The sequence below is a fragment of the Antedon mediterranea genome, chromosome 4, assembly GCF_964355755.1.
Source record: "Antedon mediterranea chromosome 4, ecAntMedi1.1, whole genome shotgun sequence".
Lineage (NCBI taxonomy): Eukaryota > Metazoa > Echinodermata > Crinoidea > Comatulida > Antedonidae > Antedon > Antedon mediterranea.
Window position 1 is genome coordinate 5,713,702 of NC_092673.1, and position 16,854 is coordinate 5,730,555.

Below are 16,854 nucleotides of genomic sequence, written 5' to 3' on the forward strand. Positions count from 1 at the left end.
TGATATCAACTAAATTAATACAATATAGGTAGGCCTAGTCACAGTAATCTGCAATATTTTTGAAATTTTAAAATATTAATTTCCTAGTTTTACCTAAATTTGGAATATCCTTTTTTCAACAACACATGTTTTAAAAAAAATAAAATTTTAGAATCATGTTCTCCCCTAAACGAAAATTGACCAACCTTAGTGGTGATTTGTCAAAAACATGGCCACTTACAACGTTTGTAAAACTTTCTTGAAGATTTTCCTGAAAATCTTATTCTTATGCTTATTTTTTGTACCGTTATCTGGTAATATAATATATATTATACTGTATCTATTTTTTTTAAACTATATTCTGTGACACGTCCTATAGTTAGGCCTTATAATACTACCTAGGACCCTAGCTAGGCTAGCTAGCTAGGCTTACTACTAACGGATTCCCCTACTAACTAGGCCTAACCTACTCTACTCTATAGGCTAGGGCCTAGGCCCCTAGAGGCCTCCCTCCTAGAGGCGTTCTTTAGTAGTAGTAGTAGTAGTAGAAACAGAGGAATGTCGCAAGTGCAAACGTGAGAAAGGCACGTATAGAACATGAGCAAAAGTTAATGAAGAACTTTAAGAAAAATCCTAAGCCAGTGTACAAGTACATTAGGGAACAACAAAAAGTAAAAGAAGGTGTAACTAATCTTGTAAAAGAAGATGGAAGTTTGACCGAAAATGACCAGGAAGAAGTTGAAATGTTGAGCAAATTTTTTCAATCTGTATATACCCATGAACCAGACCCTCCCCAGTTTGATAGCAGGAACAGCGACAACATTCTTGAAATATTGTATTTTCGGTAGAAGATGTTCAGAAAAAATTTAATCAACAGCAACCAAACAAAGCTCCTGGTCCAGATGGTGTCCACCCTATGGTTCTGAACCAATGTGCCAGTTCTCTAGCTCATCCACTTACTATCATTTTCAAGCTCTCCCTTGAGACAGGTAAATTACCAAAAGATTGGAAGACTGCAAATGTCACACCAATTTTCAAGAAAGGATCCAAGAAGAAAGCTGAAAATTATCGGCCCATCAGCCTAACATCAATACCATGTAAAGTTTTTGAATCAATCATCAAAGACAATCGCCCGTATTCTTAAACCGGACTTTAGTCGTAGTTCGAGCTAAAACTAAAAAAATGACGTCATTTTAATTCATAAACCGAACTTCAACTAAATCACCGACTAAATCAGGCCAACCTCGACTAAATCGAGACGGATTTTGATCGATTTTTTTAGTCCTGGAGAGGGCAGACTAAATGGTCGACTAAATGGTTTTTAAACGATGTTTATAAAAAACGTAACAGTCATTGAGTTGTTATATTGGCCAGATATTGAAGAATGAAATATCTATATTTATATTAGCTTAATTAAATATACAGTGGTATAAATTATAATAATGAAAATCATCTTTATTTACAACTGTATACAAATTACATTATTTTCTTCGCGCAAGTCCGACTTGAGCTACGTCACGCCATAGCGACAATGGGAGATGCGGCAATTCACCACGCGATGGAATGTTTAGGGGGCCTAGCGCTTTCTTGTCACGCTATGAAGTGCGTGGTTCGTGGCGATCATACTTTGTTGGGGGCCTAGAAAATATAAAAGTTACCGTACCGCCATGGTTCCTAAATATATTTTAAAGATTTTATTTGTTGTTAATCAAATATACTTCACTGTTAAATTATTACTGATATTGTTCTAATAATTAACGATTAAAATTATTTTTCATGTATATAGTCCTGATGCGTAAAAAGTGTTGTAAGAAATGGAAAGTGATATCAATGCGCAAAATTTCGTCTGCTCCTCAAATACTCTCTTGTCATTGGCCAATGTATAGCCTTTGTTACCCAGACGTGTGCAACTCGACTAAAAGCTCGACTTCATTAAGTCGAACTGCAAACTTCGACTACTTCGTTTTTGAATCGAATTTGAAGTAATAGTTCGAACTACGACTTTTCCAAGTCGAACTTCGAACTACGACTAAAGTCCGGTTTAAGAATACGGGCGTATGTGCTTGGCTTTGTTAAAGGAAGTAGAATGCTGTCTAGGTGTCAACATGGATTCCTAAGTGGTAGGTCTTGTCTAACAAATTTGCTACAAACATTCGAAACAGTCACTGAAGCTCTAGATAGTGGTGAAGATGTGGATATCGTATACCTTGATTATATGAAGGCGTTCGATAGCGTTCCACATCGAAGACTAATTCACAAGCTGATAGGCTATGGAATATCTGGTAAGACTATAAATTGGATAGCTGAGTTTCTGGCAGGAAGAACACAGAAAGTAATTGTAAGAAATACAACATCCAAACCGGTAGATGTAGTGAGTGGAGTCCCACAAGGATCAGTCCTTGGCCCAATCCTATTCATCCTCCTCAACGATCTTCCAGATAAAATTATCAGCGCAGACTTTAACATGTTTGCAGATGATGCAAAGATTATAAAGACCATCAAAGAAAAATCGGATTCAAGAAAACTTCAAATTGATCTTGATAGGGCTCAGGAATGGTCAGAAGACTGGCTGCTAAAATTCAATACCAAGAAATGCGAAGTGCTCCATGTTGGCAGAAAGACAGAGAAATCAAAATATTGTCTAAATGGAGAAACGTTATTGGCAGTAAACGAAGAAAAAGACCTTGGTGTTATCTTCACTAGCGACTGCAAGCCAAGCCGACAGTGTGCTGCAGCAGCAGCTAGAGCGACGAATAGTATGAGAACTGTCAAAAGAACATTCAAAAATATTGACAAAGAAAGTTTTCAGGTCATGTACAAGGCATACATCCGTCCACATATGGAATACTGTATACAGTCCTGGTCTCCTTTCTATAACAAAGACAAAGAAATCTTGGAGAAGGTGCAGAGAAGAGCTACAAAGATGGTCAAGTCAATAAGTGATCTACCATATGAAAAAAAGTTAGAATATCTTGATCTTCAAGAGACAAGAAGACTACGAGGAGGTTTGATTGAAGCTTTCAAAATTTTGAAAGGCTTTGAGGATATTGACCCAAAAGATTTATTTAAATTATCTCACAACATCAGAACCAGGGGACACAGCTTAAAACTATATCGTCCAAAACTTAGAGGAAATCTTATGTGCAGGTAACTTTTTTACCATCAGAGTCATACATCACTGGAATTCTCTGCCTGAATATGTAATACAAGCCTCTTCAGTGAACATCTTTAAGTCTAGACTTGACTATTTTCGGCTAGAAATGGAATCTAATAGGCACTAGCCTAAACTATTTCCATCAAACATTAAGTGTAAGTGTAAGTGTAGTAGTACGTAGGGCGCGCCTCCCTAGAATTATTACCACCCGCCAGCCAGTAATATATAGTAATATATATAGGCCCTAGGCTAGTGCCTATAATTATATATAGGTAGGGCGGCCTAATAGGCACTATAATAGAGGCCGGCTCTTAGTTAGTGCCAGCTAGGTAGTATCCCTAAAAACCTAAACTAGCTATGACAAGGCTAGTATTACTACTGTTACTGTTAGGAATGTCTATTCAGTATAGTATTTACACTTTAACAGCTAAAAGGCCTGGGCTAAAAATAAAAGGCTATCTTTTTATTTATATTTTTAGGATATTCAGCTAAAGAAAATTTATTCTTTGAAATTCTCGAACCTGAAAGTTTAAATTATGTGTTCAAAGTTCGTCAAGCAAAATCGTTTGGTGGAATATTTGTAAGTATATAGGGGCCTATTATTTTATAGTAGTACATTACTTGCTTCTTATTGAGCTGAGTATTGATAATATTAAATGTGATTGATCATAACTTTATTGTCGTAATGTTCTTATTGCTATCTTTCAGAATCTTCAGTTCAGTCGTATTAGTTTAGTTCTTGCGGACCCTCTTCATGGGTGTTCACCATTGCAAAATAGTTACTTAGTTCAGAATAGTGTTGTGTTAATCCAGAGGGGGTAAGTATAGATGATACAATTCCCAATGTTGTATGTATTAATCCCAGAGGGGGTAAGTGTAGATGATACAATTCCCAATGTTGTATTAATCATCTAAAAAGGGAGAAGTATAGATAATACATTTTACTGTCCCACTCCCTACTATAATAAGGACCTTTGTATGTCATGTTAATCCACTGTGGGCATGCAGAGATATTGGGACTCGTTCCTTCCTGCTCCTCCGAACTTTGAACACAGTTTTGATTTCTAAGTCCAAGCAAAAACCGACAACTCATCATTGACCTGATCTAGCATAAGCATCTTTTTAAATTACTGTATTTTCACAGGGAGTGTTCATTTCTTTCAAAAACATTAAATGCTGAACAGGCTGGTGCAATGGCAACGGTGATATATGATAAAGATACTAGTAACGATTGGCAATTTATTGACATGGTAGAAGATGGTACCGAGAGAAAGGTCACCATTCCGGCTGTCTTCCTTCTTGGAAGAGATGGGTAAGTTAGCAATGTTGTTGACCGAGATAACTAAATTCATTGTGCACATTTTTTTTTATATATAAAAGGGGCAGTGGTGTAACACATAGGCTTGAAGCCCCTGGTTTGGACACCGGCATTGTTAACCAGACATACTGTAACACCTTTTTATCCGGGCGATGCTCAGATTTTAAATTGCCACGTATTACCATAAGCGAATTCATTCGGTGGCAATCTCATTCACAAGACACACATATGCACAAGATGCTCTACATAAACAAAGTCTTAATTATTACAAGTCTTTGGGAGTGTCATTAGAAAAAATCTTAACATACGACAGGACTAGAACACAGGACCCTTGGATTTGTAGCCAAGCATCAATTATAACCACCAAGCCACAACTCCACTCCATACAGAGATATTGATACGTGTGTCCTTGTTGTTTCTAGGTCTAGGCGATGACACATCAATTTACGTGGTCTAGTTCAGTCATTGCAAATCTCCCTATTACTACCCAGTGTATTCCAAGTTGATTTTTGGCTTCGATGTTAAAATAATCACTATCAAATTTGCTCCATTTTACTGTGATCTTTTTAATAAACCATAAACATTTTAAACCAATATATATACCAGTATACCAATTTGTCAAAAGACTTTGTAGATTGTACAAGAGTGAAGTTAATAAATAATAATAAAAAAATAAATAAAATAAATTCAGTTAAAGACCCCTTCCCTGCAATTTTGGACGTTTTTTGGAAAATAATACATATATATCACTTTAAAAACATTAAACCATGTCATTCCTTGTCTTAAATGTACGTTTTATGGTAAATTATGATAAAAAGTGAGAAACAATGCACTACCTAAGTAGCTCGCGGCAATCGACCTCTCGTGGACGGTCTTAGGCCTAGCCTAGCTAGGCTTAGTTTTGTAGGCCTAGCTGGTAAACATCGGTAACGTACGAACATCGTACGCTACCTATATACCTAGGCTGACGTTGTATAGTTGCTGCATTAATTGTCTTTCTATTTTTGCCAGACTCCGTTGATACAAATTGGGGGAAACCCGGTATTTTCGCTGAAAAGTTAGGAGTCTTCCATTTGTTTTGGCCTCACAATCGATCGAAAAGTGGGCGAATTACAGGTGAAAAACAAAAATATCAATCCGTGCGCAATGCATTTTGGGATTTATAGCGGGCCGCTATAATTATTAGAATCGACTTATTTTTCACATTTTTAACCGTTTAAAGACGAAAAAAGTTATCGCAATAGGACCATATAGTATTATTTTTACATTAAATATAGTTTGTGATCTTAAATTAGATCTAAAAAACGTAGGGAATGGGGCTTTAAGTATGATGTTTGCACACCGAGAGACGCACCCCCTGGCGCATATACCCATGTGGTCCTTCGCCAGTATTCATCCAGATCCAAATCCAGTACATTTTTAGTTTGGTTATTATTATTATTTATGCAATAATTGTTTTTTTTGCAGACATAATATACGGCAGGTTTTAGAAAACAATGAAATGTCGGAGGCAATTATCTCAATACCAGTCAACGTGACAGGTGTTCCATTCCACAGTTACAAATTTCCACCATGGTCACTTGTGTAATAAGAGCGTTTTAAGGCTCAGTACAACTATTATTATTAGTGTTATTGTTATTGATTTCTTCATTAAGGCCAAAGATGTTTTAGTGTATTAAGCTCTGTCTACACTATCAACTGTGTGACAAAAAATGTGATGTGCCCATATATGGACACGATGTTATATCACAACCATATTTTGACATATCACTATCATATTTGGGTACATCACACTTTTTTTGTCAAATTAGTTTGACAGTGTCGCCAGAGCTTTACTGTATTTTCCTATACAATTATATAGTTCTTATGTAATATATAGTTATAAAAGCATTAGTAATTGACTAATTCAAATTTCACATGGGCATTAAATGAGTAAATCCAGCATTGTGCATAAGAGGTGGGGGAGGGGGGTGGAGGGTGGCCTGAAGCCCCTGGTTTGGAGACAGGCATTGTAACCTTTTTGACATAATTGTAATCTAAATCTTGTCACTATAAGTGCATGGCTGCATTGAATCTCTTGTGCTTCAATCAGAAGTTGATATGTATGGTACACTTTAACATTAATTACCAATGTTATTCATTGCTTGTTAAGAAATAAATGTTATTGATAACTGTTATGTTAATTTAATGTGATTTTTATGTCTTTGTACAGTAAATTAATTTTCCTGCAAATTTTATAAATTATTGTTATAGCAATGTTTCATCACCTTGGAGTTTTCTCTTTATCACCTTTGAGTTTTCTCTTCATCACCTTTGAGTTTTCTCTTCATCAACAGAGAACTCAAATTTTCATGTTTGTCTTTAAAGGGTATTAAGCTACACTATCAAACTTGATGTGAAAAAAAATGTGATGTGCCCATATAAGGACATGATGATGTCATATCACTACCATATTTGAGCATATCACTACAATTTTATAATATTATAATTGAGAGAATGGGCTTTTAGTAAACAAATGACAAATTATTTTCTTTTCTTTGTAAGACACAGTGTGTTGATAATATAATAGATGATATAAAAAATTAACATTATTTTTAACAAAAAAACAGGTGGAGGTCATTTGGGATGAGCAGATAATAACCATGTCATACACATTTCTGGGCCAAAAGTTAGAATATCTGTAGTTCTCCAAGATGAATGTGTTAATGATGTATTTATTCTTTGTTTTATATTACGTAAATGTTACGCTTTTATTACATTGGTAATGCCAACAAGTGCCTTTAGGATTAATTCAGTATGCAAACATGATACATAGTAACCAAAAAGAAAACAAAAGTAACTCATGTGTTTAAGCGTGGTTCCCACTAGCGACGCAACACAAGGACGTAACGCAAAGCAAGTAAATTGACCAATCACAAGCGATGGCTTATTCGCTTGTGGTTGCTAACTGTCTATAACTTTGCTTGTCATTGGTTAAAACGCTTGCGTTGCGTTGCGTTTACATCCTTGTGTTACGTTCTAGTGGGAACCAAGCTTTAAGATAACACAAGTTATTTAAGAATGAAAGTTTATTTATATTATTATTACTGTCTATACAAATGAGACTATCCAACAAGAAAGGTCAGATTGTCAATACATTTAAGCGTTTGAATAAGGTTTATCACAAATAGCTTGCGCAACGCATGGTGGGAAGGATTTGGGAGCAAACTTCACGACGTTTGCTCCCAAACCCTTCCCATCACGCATTATGCAATGACGTTCCTCGCGAAATCAAGCTATTTGCGATAAACCTATTTCTCCTAATTACATTTTATATTATTTTACTTAATTTGTCTTTCATCTATGTGTTTATAGATTTATCAAAAAAGCAATAAAGTAAATGTACTTATTTGGTTGAAATAATTTATATGATAACGTACTATGATGTATTATTAACTTATCTGTGGTTTTCAAGAGAAATAAATTGCGAATTTTACATTTTAATATTTTCCACTGCTTTTTGTTATAACAATTTGTTTTTCTACCTTACTATACGGTCACCTCCCACAGCGTTACACTTCCTATTTAATCAGTGACCACATGAATTTGTAATAGATTGGGTTTGGGTGGAGGGTGTTTTTAAGATTTCAGTGAAAATTGTATTTAAATTAATTAATTATGTATTTGTTCTAGTATGGGACAAGCATGATGTCATACACATTTCTGAGACACAAGTTCAATATTTTTACGAGTTCTGTTTTTAACACTACTATGTTGCAGCCAAACCAGTGTTAGGTGTTCAAATACATCTGGTGACTCCCCTGATCTAGGGCGTCACTTTGAAAACCAACAACATTAATATAGTAAGAACAGCTCCATTAGTACATGCGTTGTTTAGCACCAGAAATATCTCGTTCTGGTCTTGCTTGTTATAGTCAGTATTACAGAGATCTGTATTACAACATGTATAACAAGTACTGCCATAGAAATCGTTCACCACACATGTCAATTCAGAACAATCAAATTCTAGGCAAATCCTATCATAGAAAATCATTTCTTGCCCACCAAAAGAAGCGTTGGTCCGAGTAGTCTGAAATATATATCGTTTAAAATCAATTAATTAAATTTCAGTATATCACCGGGAGGTTTATAATTACTGTTCTTTGCCTGATTTGTTTATATATGGGGCGACTTTTTCTCATTCTCACAGATTTCCTCATCTTTATCGTTTCAAATTAATTAATTAAAATTTCAGTATATCACCGGGCGGTTTAGAATTAATGTTCTTTGCCTATTGTGTTTATATATATATATATATAAACACAGGCATAGAACATTAATTCTAAACCGCCCGGTGACATAGCCTACACCATTGGTAGACGTAATGAAATAAAATAGAAAACTTGGTAATTACGTCATCGTACTTGTAAGGGCCGTGATACCTTGTGTGTACGGTGAATGTACAGTATTGTCATATCAACCAAATCATATTGGAGGTTTTTGTTTTGAAATAAAGTAGTGATCGAAGGTAAAAAAACCCATGATTTCTATTATATTTATATATCTTCACAGTTTATAAATAATTTTCAATACCGTATATCACACTGGACGGTTGAGAGTTTTGTATGTGGCAAAAAAATGTGATGTGCCCATATATGGACATGATGATGTCATATCACTACCATATTTGGGCATATCACTACCATATTTGAGCATATCACACTTTTTTTGTTTTTTGTCAAACTAGTTTGATAGTGTAAACAGACCTTGATAATTTACCCAACACATTCCAGGACAGGGAACCCGCGGGATATTCTCTGGATTCACCAACACCTCTCCACAATCAGGATTGAAATACTGAGTGCAATTGTAACACATAAAAGCATTATTAGCACCTAAAAGAAAACATATCGAGGATGCATAAATGGAAATTAAATAGGCTTTATAATGATATGCGTTCATATGCGTAAATTTAAACAACCTCGTCATTAAACAATTCAATATACAAATTGTTCACACTCACCAATACAGAGCAGCACAGAAGCAGCAACAAACAACTTTGCATTCATAGTTGATGATGATTGATTTTTTCTCTGAATAAAATCACAAAACAATGTTAATTTCAGGGAATGCTTACATTAGAAATATCGTAAAACTCGGGAATGAAATCCAAGAAACCTTTCTTGTTACAGCGGGTACACTAAGTGAAAGCCAAAGACGAGTAAAAAAAAACTCAAAACAGAGACCCACCACACTAACCCACTAACCCCTCCCTACCATTCCTTATCTCTGAAATACCCCCAAAATTAATAGATAATAATAAATAATATGCAACCTACGATTTAAAAACATGAACACTTAAGATGAGAAAAATATCATAAAACCAGGCAACTTCAGGTGCTAGGATACCTGCAATTGTTGCAAATTCATTAACAAAAGTGCCATTAGGTTTCATCAGTGAATGCTTACGATCGAGAGTATAGAATGCGATTGAAAAGGCCAAGTAGGTCATGTGCATTTATTTAAAAATTTTTTCGAAAAATGGTCAAAATATCCACTTTATAAAGGTCAATAATTATGCGATAATATTGCCATATATGCGCATATGTAGTGTTATCATCACCTTATAGCGCCATAGTAACTAGTTATGTTAAAAAATAAAAGGATCGAAATTCGGCTAATTTTTGAAAATGTCCATGTACTATTATAGTACAGTACAGGGATTTTTTTTCGAAAAAATGGCCAAAATCACTTTTTAAAGGTCAATAATTAGGCGATAATATTACCATATATGCGCATATAGTGTTATCATCATCTTATAGAGCCACAGTAACTAGTTATGTCCAAAAATAAAAGGGTCGAAATTTGGCCATTTTTCGAAAATTTGCCAATAATTATATCCACTTTGTAAAATTCAATAATTAGGTGATAATATTGCCATATATGCGCATATATTATAGTGTTATCATCTTATAGAGCCATAGTAACTAGTTATGTTCAGAAATAAAAGGGCTGAATTCGGCCATTTATAAAACTTTCCCTTTTCCCTTTTTTTTAAAAATTTTGTGATAATATTGTACAGGGATTTTTTCGACAAATGGCCAAAATATCCACCTTTTAAAAGTCAATTATTAAGCGATAATATTGCCATATATGCGCATATATAGTGTTATCATCATCTTATGGAGCCATAGTAAATAGTTATGTCCAAAAATAAAAGGGTCGAAATTCGACCAAAATATCCACTTTTTAAAAGTAAATTATCATTGTGGCCATTGAGATTCAATTATTATGCAAAAAGTAGGTCAATATTTTCCTCTCTCTTTTTAAAAGTCAATTATTAAGCGATAATATTGCCATATATACGCATATATAGTGTTATCATCATCTTATGGAGCCATAGTAAATAGTTATGTCCAAAAATAAAAGGGTCAAAAAACGTTTAAAGACGTGTTTAGGCTGGCCATTTAAAAATGGTATTTTTCACTGAAGTTTAGGCTGTGAATAATCCTATACATTTGTTTTCATTGAACAAGAAAAAAATGGTAAATATTTATTATCGTCAAAACACCAACAACCTAAACAAAATACAAATACCAAAAACAATTCAATGTATATATTTATAATAATGAAAAATATATAAAGTAGTCTATACAGTATAACAAATTTACTATTACAGATTTAATAAAAACGAAATGAAACTAAACCTGAGTGAATGTTATCCCTTTTACTTACACTATCACTAAACACTGATAACTCTTTTTTTAAATTTTTTTTATATTTCATAAGGTTTTTATAAATATATATTATTGCAGATATTGTTGTGTTCACTCCAGCTCCAACTCCAGCAATATGCCACATGTGAGTCACCACCACAAAATAAAACTATTCGCATAATGAAGATATAGTGTTTCTATTTCCAATGTTTTATTTCACTTAAGTCATTTAAAAAAAATTAAACTTAAGTCAATGTTTGTGCATATTTTTTATTCTTAAATTGTTTAGATGATGATGTCTATTACTTAGATAAAAAATGATGGCTTGATAAATAAGCTTGAGTTTTTCACTTAAGTACTTTTCTATCTTGACTTAAGCAAAAATCTGATAAATTTCAGGATTTTATATTGAAAAAATCTGCACTGAAATTACTGAAAGACTCATTTTGTGGCGAGATATAAGATGGCCAAAAAGTACCATATCCTCTACACTGCAGACTTGATCCATTTCATGATGGTGACCGTCTCCAGAACTCTTGCTTCTCTAACCGACAGTGGATCTTTAGCATTGGGAGTTCTAAGATCAAGATGATGAGCGCCATCAGGAATCAGAATAGTGGTGATGTCGTCAGATATTTCATCCAGCACTCCACCAGCCGACCATGGATCGAGTAATCCATTGCTAAAACAACAATTGAATTTATTTCTAATTAATTTAAACTCAATTACAGAATGGTGAGAGGTTACGTGTGTTTTTATATTTGTTAGTTAGCAGGATTACTCAAAAAGTTATTGCCAGATCTTTAAAAAATTAAAAACCACAGATAGATATGTGGTCACAGGCCTTCAAATAAGGGTAAAACACAAATGGCTGTTACATTTTAGGGGAGTTCTCGTGACTGAGCTAAATCACCCTAACATGATCTAGTGAAGAAACATGATTAACATATTTTAACGTGATAGATATTATATTAAACCAATCATATTTCCAGCCACTGTTTTCAATGCAAAAATATGACTAGCCAAGTGGGGCTTACGAATATTCGATTTGGCATTTTAAGAAAAATAGACAGATATTTCATGTGAAAATATAAAAATTGTGTTTAATTAACCTAAATATAATGTTGGTAGCCATCTCCAAGTCTTTAGCCCAAAACTGTACTGGAATCCATTTTGGTCTTGGAGTAACACCCCATGTTTTCTGGCAACCTTCTGTAAATGCTTTTATGTCCCAGGGAGATGATTCAAACATGTCGTTTTTGCCATGAGAACAGAATGGCATAACCATCTCTGTGCAACTCTGAAAGAAAATTCATATTTCTCTATTGCTGATATTGATGTAATGGCAATATAATACATTTTATGTAGCCTTCTGCTTATGGAAAACTTATGTGAAAAGGTGTTTGTTTGTGTGGATGTACATGAGAAAGAAATATGTACCTGATATGACCAACCCAAATCACCTAGTGTATCAACTGCATTACTAGATATATTGAAACATTTTTGATTTCCAGTAAAGTTAAAGTACACGTTGAGGGCGCTGGCAACCTGCATTAAGATGACATCATCAGAGGCTTCAGCATTATTCATATGTTTACACACTTCCTACAGAAAGAACAAAAATATGAACATTTTTTGGCAAAATCTATCACACTCTTGGCATATAATACCTTTTTTACTATTATTTATTGTAAACACTGGCACCCAATTGCTGCCACCAAAACAGGCCTCAGACTTACATTTATTGGCCAAGCCGGCAAAGGTGCAAGGAAATTGGCAGGGTAAGGATAGTTAACCATTGCTAGGTTAAACCATGTACCCTTGATCCAGTCTTTTACACTATTTGCATCCTCTTGTGTTTTAAGTTTGTCACAGAGTCTTAATTGTTTGGTAATTTCTGAAAGGCCTGCATCTGTATTGATAAAAAAGATGAAGTTTATAGAATTAATATATATCAAAAAAGCCTTTGTATTTTTGTCTTTTTCTTCTACTAAATAAAAGGGCTTTTTTTCATCTTTTTTTAACTGTTAAAACCAGCGTTCAGCAAATTTTTATTTTGCAGCATGTAATACGGTTCCCGGGACCAAGCCAAACCACACATAATGAACAAATTGTAAGATTCCACACAACATCAGCCCCACCATGGTTGGAGTCTGTGGTAAGAACAATTTCTTGACAATTGGAGCCATCTCTAAATGTCAGAGTTAGATCGCAGAGAGGTCAATTGAATGAATAAGAAGCGGACTGAATGTAGGAATGAGTGTACAGAAATACGAAAAAAAAATAAAATAAATGAATGAATCTAACCAGACTTGGCTAATGAGTTAATGACTTCCCATGATCTTTTCACAACTTTGGTACAGTTAGCCCCGCCTTTCTCGAAGTCGTTGGTGATGATTTCATATGGTCGAGAACAAGATGTCAAGTTGGTGAACTGCCAAATTGGAGCAGAAGCAGCCATAGCTCTATCCAGAAAGAAATATAATGGTCAATAATCATTTCACAAAATGTTCTACACACATAAGTCTTGTAAGTTTGGAATGAGAGTGTGATACGTACACTATTTAATCTAAATAATATATATATCTATATAAGGGAGAAGAGAAGACTCCTTCACATTATGGCATGGTTAATATTCTTACTATATTTATAGTACTGTAATTATATTTGACCATAAAAAATCGTTTAAAAAAATTGACTGGTATGTTGATCTCCCATTCGGTTTCTGTACAATTGTAGCTTAAATAAATATCCAGCGTATGTGGTGAGGTATGGAAGGCACAAATGATGGAATTTTTTAAAGACAAACAAGAATATTTACCCAACAACAATATTGGGATACTTCATCCTAAACCAGGCTGCTAGCATGCCACCATAAGAACCTCCGAAGGCAACAACGGGGCTACCAGATGCATCCTTCATGGTTGCTTTCATGTAGCGAATCAGGGTTGCAAAATCTGCCAAGGCCTGCTCAGCTGTTAGGTAGCTTAACATTGACTTATTCTATAAAATTTGAATTTCATATTTTTGTGAATCATAATTTGTGTTACATCCTGGATAGAAGGGTGCTCTGGATGAACATTGGTGGAGTTTTAAAAGTCAAAATTGACTATTATCTGAATAATAATACCTTTTTCAAATGTGAATAATAAATACAAATATAAAATATTGAAATATTTAATTCCCCAACAATTGGGACAAGTATTTTTTTTCACTTTACTTTACATTTTTGGGACAAAATCAGTTTGTAAAAAAAAATGTTAAAAATGAAGCTAATAAAACTAAAAATAATTTTTTACCAAAACTTACCTTGTAAGAATCATCACCATATGGCATAGATTCACCATAGTAACGATGCTCTGCAAACACAATCATGGCATCAAACTCTGGTGCTATATCCCACATAAAGCCCTATACAAAGAAAAAGTAAATTGAGAAACAGTGCAGAATACTTGGCAAAATGAAGGCAGCGCCAGAGAATAAGCAATTTAATATTATTTCAGCTATATTGAAGATTAAGATTTTATAACTCAAGATTTTAATATACAGTAATAATTTAAGCTTTTGTGACATTAATTATTCAATAAAAAATCAATAGACCTTTTCTGTTAGTATGTTTAAAAAAATGATTAATGGTTTTTCAATTTATATAGCGTAAAATACAAATAGTCTCTATGCGCTGTTTAGCACAAGTATGAAAATGTTGATGTAAAATAAACCAGGAAAAGGCCTAAGAAAACTGAATAAATTGACCAAGACAACAGAAAAAAAGTCCGAAAACGGAATCTCACATCACCACACTGTTTCACCAACTTGTTAAGAAAAGCTAGCTATTTATTCACATAAATGAAATTAATAGCGAAAAGAAAATGACAAAAAATGCAGTTAATGTAACATAATAGTTATCCACTTTGACCAAAAATCGGATCAAAAAAAAAATGTATTTACCTGAAAAAACTGTAATTTAAAGCAAAAAATGGTCAAATTGGCTGGCAGCCAATGTGTTTTTGGTTGAATTTAACCATTTATTTTGTCATTTATAAGTGAAAAGTTAAAACATTATTTTTTTACATGTTTTTTTCTACGGAAATGATTAACTTTATGAAGATTAATTAAATCAGACTTTGAATATGTTATTTTGTAATTTAATCAGGGAGTTGTTATTACTAATAACAACTCCCTGATTTAATTAAATCAGACTTTGAATATGTGATTTTGTAGTTTACATATTCAAAGTCTGATTTAATTAATCTTCATTTTTCATGTTTTTGAGGGACAATACATCTTTAATAAAGTAAGTGTTGTTTTGATGGCAAGAGATGACTGTTACTTACTGTATTTTCACTAAACAATGTTATATCGCCTTCATTTCCACAGTAAAACAGTATTGGCATTCCAACACCTCCCCAATGCTCTGTGGACACCAAATACCTTTGTTTGTAAATATCGTTGTTTGCAAAGCTAAAATGGTCCACCTTTTAAAAATAACAAATATTAGTTGTACTGTGACAATTTTTTAAATATTATTAATATTAGAATATTTATTAAATGCAATAAAAATATATAAATTTTGGTATAACGCAGTAGGCCTACTGTATAATATTTACGGGAAAAACTGCGGCAGAGTATAGATACTAGGACTAGACCATAGACTAGCTAGGCCCTAGACCTACTTTGACAATTTAAAACTGAGTGAGGAAATGCCTAAAACAATTTATTCATTTAAACTCACAAAGATAAGTGACCAAATTAATTTAATTTCCAAATTTTTGAAGATGGATATACTTGATTACTAAATAGGCACCAATGAATGAACCTGCCAGCGATTAGGTTAGCCTTCATCCATCAGTAAGCTAGGCCTAGCTCAGCTGGTTCCTAGGAAAGCCGAAAAGCCTACTTCTACTAGCTTCAAGCTTAGCTACTATTATTACTTTAACTAGCTAGGCCTAGCCTATTTTATAAATTACTCACCTGTTGTTCCATATAATATGTTTTATACGCGTATTTACTAGTATGTGGCATTTTATAAAGAGGTTTTGAGCCAAACAAAACCCCAGATGTAGGCACTAAATAAGAAAGAATTAAAAGAACACTTAAAAAGACCTCCATTATTGTCGCTCTCACTCAGGATTTGCTAAAAAATGTTTTTTTGTGTGTGAAAAAAAGAAAATTGTATCACCTGACCACACAGCGAGAAGTTGAGCACGTGATGCTTTAGGGAAATCCCCATATCATCATCATCACATGGTGATATACGTTACACTACATTGTACAGTTGATTACGTTCAATTTAACGATCAGTTACTGTGTAATGTTCCGTTAGATGTTAAATTAAACCTGTAGTACTGCAACGTAAGTTATTGGTTACCTACGTCGGAATGTAAAAAGAAACGAACACATTTTTTAGTTGCTATATGCGGTGCCTACACTAATAGTCTAGGCTAGTATAAACTCAATTTTACGCCGTTCGTAAACAAAATATCTTAGTTCTCACTCATTCTTGCAAGAAATACGTCGTATTCATTTACAGTACGTAACGTACATCAAAACTGTATTTGATGATCGGTACAATTTGACCTAACGTCGATAACATTTTTTGGTTAAAATGATTGAATTGTGAATCTTAACAATTTCACATGGGCCTATCATCTAACGTTGTAAACGCACAATACTATACATAGCGTTGTTTGACGAACGGTTCAGTACTA

At 33.8% G+C, this 16,854-nt stretch overlaps 2 protein-coding genes across 2 annotated transcripts; one reads left to right on the forward strand and one right to left on the reverse strand.

Annotated features, from left to right (window-relative positions):
- The first annotated feature begins 208 nt into the window (after positions 1 to 208).
- LOC140047944 (protease-associated domain-containing protein 1-like) lies at positions 209 to 8,036 on the forward strand. The gene is made up of 5 exons (XM_072092972.1): positions 209 to 293; positions 3,613 to 3,713; positions 3,842 to 3,951; positions 4,278 to 4,445; positions 5,919 to 8,036. The coding sequence occupies exons 1-5, from the start codon at positions 209 to 211 to the stop codon at positions 6,037 to 6,039; spliced, it is 585 nt and encodes a 194-aa protein (XP_071949073.1). The 3' UTR covers positions 6,040 to 8,036.
- A 2,984-nt stretch (positions 8,037 to 11,020) lies between these two features.
- LOC140047945 (lysosomal Pro-X carboxypeptidase-like) lies at positions 11,021 to 16,279 on the reverse strand. Its single transcript, XM_072092973.1, has 9 exons — positions 16,118 to 16,279; positions 15,481 to 15,621; positions 14,456 to 14,557; positions 13,968 to 14,149; positions 13,454 to 13,611; positions 12,886 to 13,058; positions 12,587 to 12,751; positions 12,259 to 12,446; positions 11,021 to 11,828 (listed from the first exon to the last, which is right to left on the reverse strand). The coding sequence occupies exons 1-9, from the start codon at positions 16,253 to 16,255 to the stop codon at positions 11,633 to 11,635; spliced, it is 1,443 nt and encodes a 480-aa protein (XP_071949074.1). The 5' UTR covers positions 16,256 to 16,279; the 3' UTR covers positions 11,021 to 11,632.
- Positions 16,280 to 16,854: the final 575 nt, after the last annotated feature.